This window comes from Coptis chinensis, chromosome 7, assembly GCF_015680905.1.
Source record: "Coptis chinensis isolate HL-2020 chromosome 7, ASM1568090v1, whole genome shotgun sequence".
In the NCBI taxonomy this organism is placed as follows: Eukaryota; Viridiplantae; Streptophyta; class Magnoliopsida; order Ranunculales; family Ranunculaceae; genus Coptis; species Coptis chinensis.
Window position 1 is genome coordinate 6,254,354 of NC_141462.1, and position 18,477 is coordinate 6,272,830.

The 18,477-nt window shown below is 36.8% G+C and overlaps 1 protein-coding gene across 2 annotated transcripts; it reads left to right on the top strand.

The window, feature by feature from the left end:
• Positions 1–10,462: 10,462 nt before the first annotated feature.
• LOC147485573 (putative auxin efflux carrier component 1b) lies at positions 10,463–14,097 on the top strand. Of its 2 annotated transcripts, XM_086570238.1 has the most exons (6): positions 10,463–11,996; positions 12,375–12,651; positions 12,791–12,876; positions 12,989–13,146; positions 13,276–13,352; positions 13,694–14,097. In XM_086570238.1, the coding sequence occupies exons 1-6, from the start codon at positions 10,874–10,876 to the stop codon at positions 13,761–13,763; spliced, it is 1,791 nt and encodes a 596-aa protein (XP_086426364.1). In that variant the 5' UTR covers positions 10,463–10,873; the 3' UTR covers positions 13,764–14,097. The 2 variants fall into 2 exon arrangements, with proteins under 2 accessions (XP_086426364.1, XP_086426365.1); XM_086570239.1 differs by lacking the exon at positions 13,694–14,097 and having other exon boundaries at positions 10,490–11,996; positions 13,276–13,356.
• The last annotated feature ends 4,380 nt before the right edge of the window (positions 14,098–18,477 follow it).

Here is an 18,477-nt window from a genome sequence, read left to right on the forward strand (position 1 = left end):
AAACCTTTTAATTATCCCAAAGTGAGGAATTTCTTGGATATGATGGATAATTGTGAGTCGCTTTGATTTGGGTTTTGTGGGTAGTATTTACACCGGACAAATAGACGAATGGGAGGCATAAAATTTGGGAACAATTGATCGAATGATGGCAAATGAAGGTTGGCGTTCAAGATTCTCCGGGTCAGAGTTCATCATGAGTTAGCCACCGCCTTCCGATCATAAGTTTCGATTCTAAAGTTGCTACAAGACAGGGGTAACGGTTAGACGAATCGCTCGTGTTTGAAATAATGTGGGCTTGACATGATGGCTGTCGAGGAAAGAGATGATTTTCACAATGACTTGCGAGGTTCTCCTTTTTTGTCTTATGTAAGAAGCCGCAAAACCGCCAAGAAAATTTAAAATGGTGGAATAATTAAACATGTATTTGGTGAGGTGGAACATAAGTTGGACTGTGTTTTACGAGGTCGAAAGTGAGATTCAAAATTTGATAGAGAATGACAACGAAGACGAAGATTTATTTAGGGTGGAAAATGAGTTGATACTTTGGAACATAATGATATACCGGGTACGAAAAGCAAATCATTGGGCGTAAAGCTTGTCTAGATTGGTTCCAATTTGAAGAACATAATACAAGGTTCTACCATAATATGGTAAACTGTCGAAGACAAAGGAATTATATACACTCAATCAGAGATAGAAATGGTGGCATTTTAACTGAAAGGAGACAGATAGGTGATAGGCTCAGTGAATTTTTTGAAGACACAATGACTACTTCGGATCCTGATCTTATGTCACAGATTTTCAATGTTCAAGCCCCATCTCTTGATGAAGATGAAAAATCCAACTTGTTAAAAGGAGTTGATACTGATGAAATAGTCACTGCTCTGAAGCATATGAAGCCTTTTAAATCTCCAGGACCAGATGGATATCAGGCATTTTTTTTTCCAAAGATTTCGAATTTGGTGGGGGATCAAGTAAGTGCGACAGTAAAGTCTTTTTTCCTTTCGGGCTCTTTCTCCCTACAGCTAAATCATTCCTTCATTGCTTTAATTCCAAAAATCATGAATCCTTCACTCCCGGAACATTTTCGGCCAATCAGTTTGACAAATGTGGTTTACAAAATTATCTCTAAGATTATTGTCAATCGATTGAGACCTATCCTGCAAAGAATTATTGGTCCATTTCAGATTGCCTTCTTACCCAAGAGAAGTATTCATGACAATATTTTGCTTGCAAATGAATTTTATCATAAGATAAGAGGGCATGGGAATAGCAAAGCTAAATATTTTGCTCTGAAGATTGATATGCAGAAAGCTTATGATAAAATTGAATGGAGTTTTCTGAGGGTGATGCTAACCAAGTTTGAGTTTCTAGTGGACTGGATTAACAAGATAATGTTTTGTGTTCAGAATGTTTCTTACTCTGTGTTACTAAATGGTGCTGCACATGGTTTTTTTAAGCCATCTAGAGGACTAAGACAGGGTGATCCCCTTTCGCCCTACCTTTTTATTTTATGTTCAGAGCTACTGTCTTTGAATTTCTTGAAAATGAATAGAGAAGGGCTTTATACATGGTTGCAAATTGGGGAGATTTTCTCAGCCGGTGTCTCACTTAATGTATGCTGATGATCTTTTAGTCCTGGGTAAGTGTGGATTTGAGGAGCAGCATCATTTGAACAATCTGCTAAAGGAGTATTGTAAAGTTTCAGGTTAGACTATCAATAGAACCAAGTCGCAAATAATTCATCACCCCAAATTGCATAGAAGGTTCGTTTACTTTTTGAGAAAAAGTTTCATGATGCCGTCTACTTCTGTCCTGCCAATGTACTTGGGAGTACCAAATTTAACAGGGAAGGGTAGAGTTCACAGGTTTAGTCCTCTTCTGGAAAGATTTCAAAGGAAACTAGTCTGATGGAAAGCTAATTGTTTATCTAAGGCAGGCCGACTCACTCTGGTAAATTCTGTTTTATCTTCGCTGCCTACTCATATGATGTCCTGTACAATTTTACCTGCACAGATACTGGATCGAATGGAGATTATCAGAAGATCTTTTTTATGGGGCCATACACCAGCGACAAGGAAACTACATTATTTCCCATGGAAGTTAGCATGTATGTCAAAGAATAATGGAGGGCTGGGCATCAAGGAACTGCAGTTACAAAATTATGTTTTATTAGCAAAGAAAGGATGGGATCTTCCTCAATCCAACATCATTATGGGCTCATCAAATGAAACGGGTACTTTCACAACTCCAGTTTCTTGAAGGCGGAAATCAAATCTACTTCATCGGTTATGTGGAAAAGGATTTGTGAAACACAAAAATTATCAATCTTTGGATCGGTCCGAAGTCGGGAATGGTACTTCTATTAAGGCATGGGAGGAAAAATGGATTCCACATTCTCGAGGATTTGCCTGAAATTACTCAGAAACCACTTGACTGTCCTTTTCACTTTGTTTCTGACTTCATTGACATGGATACTAATACATGGGATTGGGAGAGGTTAAATGAATTTTGGTCTGTAGAATATGTGGAGAGAATTGTTTCCATACCTTTAACACCAAATGAGAATGATACTTTGATCTGGAAATGGGAGGATAATGGCGAATACTCGGTGAAGTCTGCATATAATGGTTGCATTCAGTTGATTACAGCAACAGATACTTTGGATCGGGATAACAATTTTTATAAACAGGTTTGGAAGATGAAAGTCTCATTCAAACAAAGATTTTTCGTATGGCAATGCTTGCAAGGTGTCGTCCCAACAGCGGATATTTTGGCATCTCATCATTTTCTAGTTTATCCAGAATGCACCATGTGTGAGAGCTTTCCTGAAACTCAAACTCATGTTTTCTTTGAGTGTTCCTTTTCTAGAGCTATTTGGTGTGGAACAAATTTTAGTGGCCTTGTTGATCAGAGGAATATGAATGTTGGCAGTTTTAAGGACCAGTTACTGTGTTTATTAAAATATATAAGGACAATGCAAAATGGGGACGTGCAGTGCTGCTATTTTGTTGGGGTTTTGTGGATTATTTGGATCGCGAGAAATGAAACAAGGTTTCAAGGTAAGCGTCAGCATCCATCTCGATACATCAGCAGAGCCTTGAAACACATACAGCTGGTTATGGAAGTCATGTTCCGTCAGAAGCATAAAGAAAAAATGCTTGTTTATATTAAATGGTTTCCACCCAATGAAGGCATGGTTAAACTGAATACAGATGGGGTTTCTATTGGGAATCCAGGACATGTAGGGGGAGGATGTATTCTCAGGGATTCTGCGGGTCGTTTTATAATGGGAGCTTCGATACCAATTTTCTTCAAGAAACCAAAGAATGAGGCGAATTTGTAGCTCTATTATATGGACTTCAAATTGTGGCAGAAGCGGGATATATGAAGGTGGAGGTAGAAACAGATTCTCAATTGCTATATAAGGTTTTAAAGGATGAGAACATGAATTGTCATTGGTTACTAGCTCGAATTATTACTCATATTAAGATAGTGCTGAGTAACTTCCAAGAAGTGCACTTCAGTTGGGTTTATCAGGAAGCAAATGGTGCTGCTGACGCGCTGGCATCGCATGCAGCGGATCAAGTAAAGAACTTTCGTTTGTCACGGCAATCAACTATACACTTTTCACCTAGCCCTGCTCGAGACCTGTCTTTCCTTCCGCCTTTCTCATCTGTGTGGTGGCATCAGCCGCCAATGGTTGTAAATATGCAAGTTCTTTATGATGTCTTAGGATTATGTAAATTACGTTTGGTCTAATAAAAGGTTAAATCTTAACAAAAAAAAAAGTCCCTATCTATCTATTTCCTTTCCTTTCCTTTTCTTTCCACAAAATTTTCAGAGGTTAGCTAAGGACACAAAACCTTTTCCATTTCCATGATTTTGTTTCCATATGGAAAAGCCCATTTCTTTTCCATGGGTAAACAAACGTTTTAAAAACTATGGAAAAGGTGGACCACTCTTATTTTCCTTTCCTTTCCATAGTGTTTCCATCATAACAAACACACCCTTAGTGTTTTTTCATCTTTATGAGAGTCACATGTTGATGAAAACACCAAACCAAACACCAAATCAATCAAAATTTGGTTCTAGCTTTGGCGCTGTATCAAATCTCTCGTGCGGTTACCGCGCGGTTTTTCTAACACCGCATGGGCTTGCACTAAACAGTGGGCTTCAATCACGCGGTTTTGCGAAAACTGCGCGAGAGATTGGAAAAAAAAAAAAAATAAAGTTGATGAACGACACATCACGCGGTTTTTGGAAAACCGTGTGGACTTGGGCTTTTAAAATGGGCTTTAGTGGTGCAGTTTTGAGAAAGTCGTGTGGGCTATATGGCGTGGTTTATCCAAAACCGCGTCATTTGATGTCGAATATTTGATGTTGCTCTTAAAATTGGTTGGTTTTTTTTTGTTTGGTGTTTGGTTTGGTTCAAAATTTTGGTGTTTTTTTTATGTTGCTCCTAAAGATGCTCTTACGTTACCACATTTGATCAATTCATTTATGCTTGTAACCCAAAAAAAAAAAAAAAACTAGATTCTTGTATTTTGACTCACTAACCAATTTGTTTGACTGGTGACTACCCAACACTTTTGTTGACCCTTTTCTTTTTCTTAACAAATCAATCGTCAATGCGATCCTTGCTTTCTGATCAGGGATAGAAAGAATCAACGGTCGCGATGACCTGATCGATATGAAACTAGAATTCAGGGATAAACTCTCCAGGATAGATCGGAAGAGAAAGTAACTCGTAAGGACATTTTTTTTTTTTATTACTCACAAAGACCGGGTAGATGAAAAGTCAAGTATATTCTTGACGCGAAATTAAAAACGGCTCGGGTAGATGAAATGTCAAGTATACTCCTAATGCGAAATAATAAGCGGCTCGACCCAACCGAAACGACCCAATATATTATGAACAATTGTTTATACCTATTTAATGTATGAACAATGATTGTTCATACTTCATCATGAGCTATGAATAATCACTGTTCATACCGGTAGGAACAATCATTGTTCATATCTATTTGGAGTATGTTGAGATATGAATAATTATATAAACAATCATTGTTCTTATTGATCATACCTCAACATATTGGAGTATGAACAATCATTGATTGTTCATACCTCAACATATTGTATGAAGTACGTTAACTTATTTGGGTATGAACAATTAATGTTCATACATCAACATAAGGTATGAATACGTTGCCTTTACAAAAAAAACATAAGGTATGAACACTTATTGTTCATAGTAAAACAACTTAAAAGATAAAATCGAAAAATATTTATTTCAAATCCAGACTATTTGTCTTTACAAGTTATTTTCACTCGAAAATTGGTTTTCAGGATTATTTACACCTAAAAATTGTCTTTGAGAGTGATTTAAAAAAAATATTGGGTCTGTAAGTGATTTTCACTCGCAAATTAGCCTTGGACCAATTTCTTGATTAGAATTCATATTAGACCTATCTATTGTTGTTTTATGTAGAGTTCGGACCAGTGGAATATCAGCAAGGATTTAAAGAGACAGAAAAGGGATTTGTCTTGTCATTAAACGTCCCTCGTACGTTGGTTGAACTAGAAATTGGGCTCTAGACATTTTTATTTAGTGTGTTTTTTGTCTAGAGAAAGACCAATATTATCTTTTGATTCTACTCCAATTTTAACAACATGTCACTTTTTGGGTGTATTAACTGTTTTTAAAACTTCTTATTTCTCATTTTTACCCTTTCATTTGTAACTGCCAATTTTTTCCACAAATAAATAATACGAAAATCTAATGTGCCAAGTCAGTAGGTGTGTGTGTCAATCGAGGCCACTCATCGTGCAAGGATCGTGTGTATTGCTCCAAGATGTACCTTTATCAATCAAATAATACAATTGTCTTATAAAAAAAACCCATTTGTCCTTTCACAATTTCACAATTTGAATTACATCAAACAAAGCTTAAACATGATATTCAAAATTATCGAGATGCATTTTAAATTGTTAAAGTCAGATTGAAATTAGTTGTAATCAACATACATTTTTCCGCTTTTGAAGTTGATGTTTTCCATATTGTTTTGGTCTCTAGAAATTCATCTCACTTTTAATTGGAAATTTGTAGATTTTGGATGAATTTTAGTTATTTTGATTAACCCACTACTATTTTGGTAACTGATTTAGTTCGTAGTTTTTTTTTTTGTTGGTAGTTGGCTTATTTAGTTGGGACTAATAAAAGAGGTCAAAATTGTAAAAGTCAGCCTCAAATTTGAGACAGATGTCAAATTTCAGTTTCTATGGAGGAAAAACAAAAAAAAAATTTGCTATTTCCTCTTAACATAAGAAATTTGCGTATGTTTACCTATACCCAATTTTCTGGTTGGTTGAAGGCAAATGATAAAAGAGTTGCCATGATAAAATGAGATCGATCTCTTCCCCATTTGGAGCGCACATGGCACTATCCACTATCCGTTAGATTAGTTTGTTGGTTCTTATCCCGAGTTTACCACGTGGCAAGCCAAAACAAAAAAAAGCTTGCTAGTCTAGACAATTTAGAATTTCTAAAAAGTATAAAAACAAAAACAAAATGTATATCACCAAAACCCAAAAGGCAAAACTATCTATTATCACCTTATTCCTTTGGATTCATGGGTTCGATTGGAAGGTCTTCAGATTTATGAGTTGTGGAGATATCGTTAAGTTTTAATTTTGCAGTTTATTTTCAGTATAGTAATTAGTGATTGTAAGGGATTTTAAATTTTCAGGTTTGTAAATTTTCAAACTGTTGTATAGTTATGGATTTATGGGATTGTCTTTTATATTTCAACAGGAGAATCTATAATTTTGGAGGCATTAATTTCATGGCGGCTTCAACCCTGAGTTTGGTTGAGAATGGGGTAAGAGACTTTTAATTGATTTTCCTTTTTTGGGAATGGAACATGATGAAGTTGATGAACTAGGAAGAAAAAGAGTATAACTTGTAATAATAAGAAGATAAAAACAATACTTTATTTTGGGTGATCTTAGACACACCCATAAAAACACTCTCTTATCCTACAACTAACTCACGTTTTTGTCACATCCTAATAACCATCTGAATCCAATAATTTATCCTAAATTAATTTGGAGTATTTTTATCAGGAACAAAAAGATTAAAAAAAATAAAATAAATAACAGCACGTCTTTTGGTACTCATTATTTTGAAAGAAAAAAATCAATATAATTTTTTATTTCTTTTGAAATAATAATATGAACACATTCTTTTTCAATTACAAATATTTAAAGTTTAGTATGTATAGTTCCACAATGTATATTAAATAAATAATTTGGTATATCTAATAAAAAAAATTAGAAACCTAAATATATCTCAAATAATTTTATTTATTTATTTTAAAATTGAATTACATAACGTTTTTATGGGTGTCTAAGATCACCTATTTAATTTTCTTTTTATGTATTGCTTTTATTAATTCATTGAGAACGTTTTTTCTAGTGGACGACAGCCCTCGCGGGTGTCCAAGATCACCTAAGAGAGTGTTTTCTTATCTAGAAATTGGGTTATTTTGTCTTTTATTTTTTGATTCTACTCCAATTGTCATGTTTGGGTGTATTGCTTTTATTAATTCATTGAGAGATGGGAGTGAGCTGTGTCTTCAAATAATACAATTGTCTTATAAAAAAAAAACCATTTGTCCTTTTTACAATTTCACAATTTGCATCAAACAAAGCTTAAAAACATGCTATTCAAAATTATCGAGATGCATTTTAAATTGTTAAAACTCAGATTGAAATTAGTTGTAATCAACATACATTTTTTCCGTTTTGAAGTTGATGTTTTCCACATTGTTTTGGTGAATTGGAATTTTGTAGATTTTGAATGAATTTTAGTTATTTTGATTAACCCACTACTCTTTTAGTAACTGATTTAGTTCGTAGTTTTTTTTTTTATTGGTAGTTAGCTTCTTTAGTTGGGACTAATAAAAGAGGTCAAAATTGTAAAAGTCAAGTTTTTATGGAGGAAAAACAAAAAAAAAGTTTGCTATTTCTTCTGAAGATAAGAAATTTGCGTCTGTGTACCTATACCCAATTTTCGGGTTGTCTTATTACCTAAACCTTAATGGTGTTCGATAATCATTAAATTTGTATAATTCACACGTGTAATCTCTAGGCTTACTTGTCTAAATTCTGATATATTTTGATGTTGCGCGAAGCACGAAGTAAACATGCAGCCTTGTTTCATGGGATTTTGTTGTGATTCACTTTCTTATTTCATTTGTGAGAGAAAGACAAACCAATGCTTATGCTCTTCCCCAAAATTCTACTTTTTGATTGATGAGTTTCCCTTCTTTTACCAACCCCCTTTCAAGTGGAATTTTTCTTGAAGTCTATGCGCTTCCCATGTGACATCAAAATGGGCACTCTGATTTTCGCAATCAATCAAATGGATCCAACCTTATTTTAGTTAACTTTTTTTAAGCAACGCCAATATCTTTTAGCCGCCCCAACCCTAAGCAGACAAGCAGTGGCATGAACCCGGGGTACTAACTGGCCATGTTCAATGTTCAATGTCCACGATAGCATCCTCTGACTTAGTGAAGCGTGGTGTAATCATAGTTCTTCGCTGTGCTTAGCATGAGTTAATGGAATATTTAGCCTTATAGGTTATAGGCAGATTTCAATATAAACTTTGACCCCTGAAGTTAGTTTTATGTACTTACGTATGCATTGGTTTTCAGTTGGTTGAATCTGTCCCATGAATTCTATCAATGAGAAATAACAATACAGTGGGCCTAACATGTGTTAGGTCACAACAATGTTTAGACAAAAATAAGGATTTTCATTCAGTCTTTCATTAAGGCGTGTGAGATATCTACGACCGGTACAAACATCATTTCTGTAAACGTGTTATCTCGCCATTGATTTGAATCCGAAATATGTGTGTCTCAATATCTGTGTGTGTGCCGAGATCCAAAATATGTGTGGTACATAGATTAAGATACTAAGATTAGGATGTAGACGTACTACTAATTAAGCAAATTAGGTCCACTAAAGATTCTTCCGTAATCACCGTATCATACTTTTAAGTTTGTAATAACAGAAAGTGTGTCTTTTAGTGAGTGCTGCCTGCTAGCAACTGTCTCAACGATTGGATGTTCAGTCAGTGACTTCAATCTTGATGTCTCAAATGCTCAAACCAATGTAGACTAATACACACCTTCTGCCGCGTTACAGCCGTGGTTCGGACGTTCACTACACACTGTCAAGCTGTAAAGAATAATCTTTTTACCATTTGACAGTTGTGGTGGTGTGTTAATGAAAATGACATTGCAAAATTAAATGAGCCCACATAAAAAAAAGATTGGTTAAAAAAGTAGGAGAAGACAGTGAGTAAATATTGGTGGCGTGCCTAAATTCATTTCCATTTCCTGGTGCGCTTTTAAAAGCATTCAAGTGGAAAGAGACTTAAGTCATAAAGTTCGACGGCTCATTTTCGTGTTTTTAAGTTTTCGAGGAAAGAAAAAAAAGCAAAGGAAAAAACGTGTCAGAAATCCAATCTCAAGGACAAACGTTTCTGTTGCCCCTGAAGCCGGACATTATTCTCAGACGTCACCCTTTGATGAAAAAATGGGGTTGAATAATGGTCGCAGGTGTCAATTTTTTTTTTTTCATCTATTAGTTTACCCCACTCCTCTTACTTACACCCACTTCCCATGGCCCCCATGATCCATTAGAGTATTAGACAAAAATGAAAAAAGATGACTCATGTCGACATACTTGCGAGTGGGCCGACAAGAGTGCCGGTCCAAGTAAATATGCAAGTAATACAGTGTCAACAATTTTAAGATACAATTCTCCAGGGTGTGGACTGAAACTGTCTAAAGTCCCAAGTGTATAGTGCAAATGGACCTTAGCCAACTGCCAATGGCTAATTGTCTAAGGATAGTGAGCGAGAGTGAGATATGTGAGCACTGTGTCTGGAGACCAAGGTTTGGTTGCCCATCAAATCCGACTTGTCCTTGACTTTACTTTGGGCGAGTTGGGCTTGTCCCAGACATACATGGTTACCTAGGTCCCAAAGGCAGATGGTAACAAACTAACAATTGAGTTAAAACACACCTAAAACAAGTTGTACAAATACTTCATGGGAGCATTCTTACATGTTTACTGTATACTTAGGAGCATGTTATTGGCTCACTAACTTCACTCAACTGAAGTGAGTGAACCATTGTGGATGCTGTTACTCTGCAACTTTGGAAGTTATATGTCAAAATATATATGATTTATGGACACTCTGGGCTGTGGGAACTCGGAGGTAACGTTGAAGGTCATTTTCCAAGGGAGGCATAAGAAGTTGCTTTTTTTTTTAACTTGGGTATGAACAAGATATACAAAAATCTATTCACTTTTTCTTCTTCTTTATTAGCTTTTCAAAAAACCTCAGCTTTAAATTCCTTTCTTGTCTGCCATTTCCTTATATATGATATGATATATATCTATTCAAATCACTCATCATTTCATTTCTTCACTCCCTCACTCACTCCTTTCTCTTTCTCTCTCACTACTCACTACTTAACTTTGGTACTAAATGAGCTGATATCTCATTTCTGTGTTTCCTTCACTAGAGAAGAAAGATTACCTCTGTCCTTTGAACAACTTTCCAGCCTGGTTCCTCTTCATTTCTCTCCTCCTTATAATGTTGCTCTTCTGCACCACCTCTGCTTCAGAATATATTCGTTTCCTCACTTTCTGAAACACAAGCCATTTGGATCTTGCTTTAAAACCTTGTTTCCTCACTTGGGTCATTGCTAGTTCAAAAACACTTGGGAACCTTTGTTTTAGCTTAAAGAACCCTTCTTTCTACATTTAAAAACCAGAACTTGGGGTGAAAATGATCACTGCACTTGATCTTTACCATGTTCTTACAGCTGTTGTTCCACTATATGTTGCTATGATCTTAGCTTATGGTTCAGTGAAATGGTGGAAAATATTTAGCCCTGATCAGTGTTCTGGTATTAATCGTTTTGTAGCTCTTTTTGCTGTTCCATTACTTTCTTTCCATTTCATCTCAAGTAATAATCCATATAAGATGAACTTTAGATTCATTGCAGCCGATACACTTCAGAAGATAATAGTTTTAATAGGTCTTTCTATTTGGTCTAGAGTTAGTGCAAGAGGTTCACTTGAGTGGTCTATTACACTCTTCTCACTCTCTACACTTCCCAACACTCTTGTTATGGGAATCCCTCTTTTAAAAGGAATGTATGGAGATGCTTCTGGTACTTTAATGGTCCAAATTGTTGTTCTTCAGTGTATTATTTGGTACACTTTAATGCTCTTCTTGTTTGAGTATAGAGGAGCTAAGCTTCTTATCAGTGAACAGTTTCCAGATACAGCTGGGTCCATTATATCATTTAGAGTGGACTCTGATATTCTATCTTTAGATGGAAAGGAACCATTACAGACTGAAGCTGAAGTTGGGGACGATGGGAAGCTTCATGTTACTGTAAGGAAATCGACTAGTTCTCGATCTGAAATCTTTTCAAGGCGGTCTCATGGACCTAATTCCACAGTTTCATTGACACCCAGGCCTTCTAATTTGACCAATGCTGAGATTTACTCCCTTCAGTCTTCTAGAAACCCGACTCCGAGGGGGTCTAGTTTTAACCACACTGATTTCTATTCAATGGTGAATGGGAAGAACATGAACAATGTTAGTCCAAGGCAATCGAATTTCGGGAACGGGTTCGATGAGGAAACCGGGTTTTCAAATCCTACTAAGGTAAATGGGGGCAATGCATATCCAGCACCACCAAGTGCTGGGATATTTTCACCTGCAGCTGGACCAGGAGCGAAGAAATCTACGCCGAATGGGACTGATGGGAAGGATCTTCACATGTTTGTTTGGAGCTCAAGTGCTTCTCCTGTCTCTCAAGGTGGAATTCATGTTTACAGAGAGTTTGAACATGGTGTGGCACCACCAACAGCCCATGCTATTGATGCTCATCCCAAAGGTTAGAAAGTTTTTCATCTGGCTTATTTTATCTTAGGCTTGGTTTTTAGGTTTTTCTCTGTTTCCTTTGTTACATAATCTGTGAAGTTATTGGTGAATCTATCTGTCTTGTTTGTTTGTTACTACTGATTTAGGAAGCATGTCTGTTTGTCTCTGATCAGATTGTTGGTTCTAGTCATGGTTTAAAATGTCGATCTGTTTCTGAAATTGTTGACCGAGGCCTAGATTAATCTGTTTTGGATGTTTGTATCCTTGATGTTGGTTTTTCTGGATAGATGCTTTTTGTGAATTTAGGGGGGTTTTGGTTGGATCTGCAATTGGTGTTTGATAGATTTTTTTTGTTATTTTCCCTTACATAAGATTTGTTTGTTTTCTTTAGAATATGATGAGTATGGTGGAAATGAATTCAGCTTTGGAAACAAAAAGGGTGAGCATGGGGTTGATCAGGAGGGGCCAACCCTGTCGAAGCTTGGTTCTAGCTCTACAACCGAGCTTCATCCCAAGACTGGGGTTCATGGAGACACAAGAACCACTTCAATGCCTCCAGCGAGTGTTATGAGTAGGCTCATTCTTATCATGGTTTGGAGAAAGCTTATTAGGAATCCAAATACCTATTCAAGTCTCATTGGTCTCACATGGTCTCTGGTGTCTTACAGGTCTGTAAAATGTACTAATAAATCATCATTTCGATACGAACTTCTTTTCATATTTTTGGAAAATAGTTGTACAGTTAAACTAAATGGGAATGTTAATCTTAACTAGAATCTTATATCATTTGCTGGTTTGTTTTGGCAGGTGGGGTATAGAAATGCCAACCATTATAGCAAAATCTATTGCGATTCTATCTGATGCAGGTCTTGGAATGGCCATGTTCAGTCTTGGTACATTTTTAAACTTGAGAAATATTGCACTTCAAAGTTTCACCAGTATGCTTACTCTTAATATTGATTGTTCACTCGCTAAACAGCTTACGACCATATGTTGATGTTGCAGGATTGTTTATGGCACTCCAGCCTCGGATTATTGCCTGTGGAAATACCATTGCTACATTTTCCATGGCTGTCCGGTTTCTCATGGGTCCTGCTGTCATGGCTGCTGCCTCTATTGCAGTTGGATTAAGGGGTGTACTCTTACACATTGCAGTTGTTCAGGTGACTCACTCTTAACATCGTAGTATGGTTGTTTAATTTGATCTGTTTCATTCATTCTGGTCTATTTCTGTTTGTTGGTATCTTCAATGCTTATGCTCTAATCCCTTATAATTATTTACATATACACAGGCTGCTCTTCCTCAAGGCATAGTCCCATTTGTGTTTGCTAAGGAATACAATGTGCATCCTGATATACTGAGCACAGGGTAAGTGTTTTCTGTTGAGTTGCTTTCTAGTGGTGACATACATGTGTTTTTAATGACTGGCCAGTGTGTTTCTTCAGTTGGCACTAGGCAGGGAAAATGAAAAGTATGACCTTCAGTATACAATTGCTTTAGTATTCTATCATAGTACACGTTAAGCAAAAAAGCATTGCCCTCTTTGTAATACCTGGGGACCTGGGGAGTACATGGCAGAAAATTGAAACAATTAAGCCAGAAAGAGAGTGGAATAATGCACATTTGTGTAAAATACTTGTGCTTCATGTTTACCTACAGTCGATTTTATGATTCATGTTAATGACAGGAATATGTTTATTGGTTTGCAGGGTGATCTTTGGGATGTTGATAGCTCTCCCTATCACACTAGTTTACTACATTGTACTTGGGCTTTGTTGATGCTGAAGGGGAGGGGTTGCTTTGCTAGGAAAATAGAACATACTGTAAATTTCACCCTATGGTGGGGGTTTTTTGTTGCTTTTCTAACTAGGCAGATGAGATCTTTACTAGCAGTTTTTGATTGGGGGACTGTGGTTGGAATCTGAATATTCACCTCATACCAGTTTATCCACATAAGTCATGATATGTAGTAGAAAAAGATATTTCTGACCATTGAGGGTGGATTTTTGAACTTGTTATGTCTTTTTTAGCTATTCTGGAAAAGTAAAGCATGTTTGTAGTAGAGACATGAGATGGAATATGGATGAATATGGATACCTACTTTTTGCTTTTATGAAGGTTTGCAATGGTAGCCAAGAAAATGACTTTTATGTAAGTTGCTAGTTTCTTTATCACAAGTCCCATTCAAAAGATTGTGAAGATGCTATTGGTCTTTCTGGTATAAAATGCTATTGGTCTTTCTGGTATATAAGATGTTTTGAAGTGATTTCGTTGTCATGTTGATGACACTTAATGTAGAACGTTGGGCCCACTTTCTGGTGGATAGTCCAGATTCTGTGTGTACATAGCTTACCATGTGGACCCTCCTACCATAACTAAGTGGCATAAGAATGTGAGACTCAGTGATCTATCGCTTGTTGGCAAAGTCGCTTGTACGTGATGCTGTGGGCTACTCTGTCTACACATAAGAGTGACCACCAGAAAATGGTGGCCCTAGCATTGTCGCGGGCTCAGTTGATAGTTAGACAGAAGGTACAACAATAATGTCCCCACACATGATTGTGGAGTTGAAACTTGGTTTAGTCCTCACTTGTTGAGAGTAGTTCCTTCAAAATTCACACTGTTCGAGTCTATGGTTGGAATACGAAGTTATGCACCAGGGCCGAACGTGTTTCATGGATTTTCCAAGTGGTTCGGTGGCTTTACCACTCAAATGCCTTCCAAAGGGAATGCAGAGGTCAGAGGAGCATATTTCACGCTAAAATTATGGTTGGAAAGACTCATTTGCATTTCAGCACCTTGAGTCATCGTGTGTGGGCATCAAACATTCAAACCAACTCTTCTAATCTCAAAATTTCACAGTAGTATGAGTAGAAGATATTTAGTCACCTGGAAAAAAAGGTCTAAACTCTGAAGTCTAAACAAAAGATTGACAACAAAAAATTATTAGAAGAGTGAAAATAAAGTAGCTCTATGGAAGCAATTAAACAGTGTTCACTAGAAAGAAGCAACAAATCAATGGCTGTGATAATGATGGTATCAGATGCCCTACTTTTAAACTCTAATATGCCGTGAAATTATTACTATATATTCAGGCTTTTACGTACACAATGTTGAAAAAGACTGACAAAAAAGCATACTCTTTGGAATTGTAAAATTAAAGTACTGAAGCTTTGTAGTTCTACAATCTGTGCACGCCTTCAGGATTACTGTAAAATTTATAATCCATATTTTAAGCCATGTCATTTCTCCTATGGTCCTAGTGCTGGGTAAAACATTAGAACTTCTAGTTGAAGTTTCCACCCCATTGAGTATCTACAACCAACTACTCCAGGTCTCAACCTAGCCATAATCTTCCAGATGAGGACTTGAGGACCACCGAAGGTACCTAGACGCATACTACAAAATGCAGTAAAATGCTGTTAGACAATAATCCCAAATATGCCGGTTTTCACCAAACCTTAGTGCAATTTTTTGTTTGTCAGCCTGGGACTAATTTTTTGTTCTATGTTGGTTGTTGTTTTTGCTTTCTATTTTTTGTTTTCTTTATGAAACATTGCGACTTTGAGACAAGTTCCGAATAAAACTTAATTATGGCTACTTCTGTGTAATGTAAGTATATTTATGATTAGGAAAATGTCTGCATAGTACTTTTTGAAATACATAAAAAACAAACGCTACATTAGGAACGCGCTCGTGTGAACCCACTAGTATTCATATTGCAAAATCTAGTCTTTTTTATTAATCGAGAATCAAGATTCGACAACGTTTTGTATTATTTAACAGTAGTACGAGGCTACGAGCTCTCCTCGGATAGGGTGGGTTTGGCAAATGTTGCACATTTTAATCTTCTCATTGATGTGATTAAAGTATAAAAGACAGAATGCAGTTAGGTACCTGTTTAGTATTTGCGACAACTTGAAGTGGTTCTGAATATTTTTGCATGACAAGTTAGGCTAATCATAATTTAAACCTGTTAAAGCAGATTCTTTTAAAATTTTGTGGCCTGATGATGAAAATGGCCATTTTAATTGGTATTTCTCTGCGTGCATACCATGTGCCAATCGACTGTAGTCCCTTTTGAAGCCTTTTCTTTTGGTGCTTAAGCTTTTCTATATCAGGTTAAATACTTACGTTGCATCAGTTGAATGAGCCACAGCCCTTCTTTAAGGATGTTCCAGAACTAAACAAATAATGCAATATGCAATTTAGTAGAAATGTTCTCTTTTCAGCTTTACACTTTTACAACAGGTAGTGGTTCGAGAAACATGGAAGCTGGTTTTATGTTGCTCTGCTCACTTTTCAGCCTAACTATCAATTGATAGATTAAAGGATCACAATTTCCTTTTTCTTCTATTTTTACATGTTTACTGGTGATACGAATTAAGAGCCTATCAAAAATAAAAAAAAATAATAATAAAAAAATTAAAAATTAAGAGCCTAAGAGGTGAAACCATGATGAAATAGTGGCTTGTGGTGTGCATATTTTATTTGCATCTTGTGGCTTGTAATTTAGAATTTTAGATCAATATTGTATGGATCCCCTTTACTATGTGCAACTCTTTCGGAGAACTAGATATTAGATGCAAATGATGGACACTGATTCTACCAGAAACAGGAAAAATGATTTAGCAAATATTGAACTTCAAGCTAGATTGGAAGCATACCTATAGCTCATAGAGTATACTTTCATTTGGAAAAACTAATTACAGGCCAAAGTCTAGAAGTACTTGGAAGTGCATGGAATGACGGAGGATAATGGTTGTATTGAGTTTGGCATCATATGATGTGAGCATTCCACTAGCAGAAGGACTAAAAGAATTAAAATTGTTATCTGCCTTAGATCAATTCATGGAACGTAATTTTTTTTGTGAAAATATAAAATGTACTTTCACAATGTTTATTTCCCTTCTTCTTTAAGTGAGTGAGTGTGTGTTGTGTTTGCCTGTTAGGCTTGATGCAAGGCAAGATTGATTCTTAGAGGTCATATGGTGAATGTGAGTATGTGACTGATGCAACCAACTAATTAGCAACTCTCACAGGGGAGCCGAAGTGATCAGCCTTTACAGACAGTCTAGATTACAAAGGGGGAATTGAAAACTAGCAATTCACTTCAGGGCTGCAAAGCCGGCCTGAACTTGCCTACATCGCTTGCTATCCATTTGTAATATTACATAGTTCTTAATATATCCTAGAAAGATCCACTGTGTAAATATTACCATTGAAGTGTAAGATGTCAATCGATTTTATAGTAGTCCAAGCTTGGTCACCGACTTTAGCAATAGCTACATTCTCAAATCGGCCCAAGTGAAACTAAGAACTCAACCTTTCCGTACTCACAATCCCGAGATAAACATGCCTTGTGGAAGCAAATCTTTCATTTACGTTCAGGAGTTCTTTCTCCATGGCCCCGCAATATTCAAAATAGGAATGTCATGTCAGATGGGCTTCGATAATCTTCAAAAGTTGATAGATGTGGTAATCGAAAACGGGAACGGTGTTTTCCATAGAGACCTAGAGTGATCAACCAGAAAAGGCATTCACGTAATTCAGGCAAGTCTAGACAATAGACAGCGAACTCTGTTTTCTGAAAGACGATAATTTTTTCTCGTTCTTGTTTTTTCTGTCATTCAAGGTTAGCACGCATTAACCATGGAATGTGGGATTTTAGGATTGAACATAGGTGACGATTGTTGTAAGTTAAAGATCTCCATGAACAAAAGACTTGACTAAATCTTCAAAAATCTTCTAACTTTCTAAGTTGTTTATACGTTCTACAATGATGTTGTAAAGGAGCGTTTTAGTTTCCTTCACATACAAGGGAGGAAGGAGGATGGAATGAGAATTGGATGTGGGAAAAGGTTTAGACCGAGTTCGTTGTTGAGCGAACTGCCTACGTATCTTTCTTAATTCTGGGGAGAGAAGAATCAGGTCTGACGTAGTTCCAGCGGGGGGTATTTATAGTTGTTGAGCAATGTAAATCTGCGCAACACGTGTAAAGACGAATACAGTTGTGTGGTTGAGATCTGGGAAGCATGTATGGCAGGTGTTAGTAGGAATCCCGCAATGATGGGGGGTGGTTGGGTTGTGCCAGTACGGCTCTGGTAATGATTGCATCTGGATAATGGATGATGTCACTAGATGAAACATTCCGCATGAGGGTGTGCGAGTTGAGCTACTCTGGAACGAGCTCATAGGACGAACATCTTAGATCGTGTGTGCGAGCTGAAGGTGCAAGTCGCTCGGAAGCGAGCTAAGTATACCACTTGCGTGCAGTGAATTGCTATGCAGCAAGTTCGGAGGACGAGGACATGAGGTTGGTGCGGTATTTCTGTTTGTGCTGGACACATATGTGGTATTCATTGGATGTGAATACTACTCCTTCACCATACCCCCCTCGAGGGTCACTTTGTACCCGCGGAGGATCTGGCGAGAGAGAACGATAGCACGTGTTTAGCACATGTGAGGATGCGAGCAGTTGTGAACATAAATG

What these genes read in the sequence shown, in the direction of transcription:
- LOC147485573 (XM_086570238.1), top strand. Translation starts at nt 10,874, where the DNA reads ATGATCACTGCACTTGATCTTTACCATGTTCTTACAGCTGTTGTTCCA. An exon ending in TATTGATGCTCATCCCAAAG is followed by an intron (nt 11,997 to 12,374) that starts GTTAGAAAGTTT and finishes TGTTTTCTTTAG; the next exon opens with AATATGATGAGTATGGTGGA. An exon ending in TACACATTGCAGTTGTTCAG is followed by an intron (nt 13,147 to 13,275) that starts GTGACTCACTCT and finishes ACATATACACAG; the next exon opens with GCTGCTCTTCCTCAAGGCAT.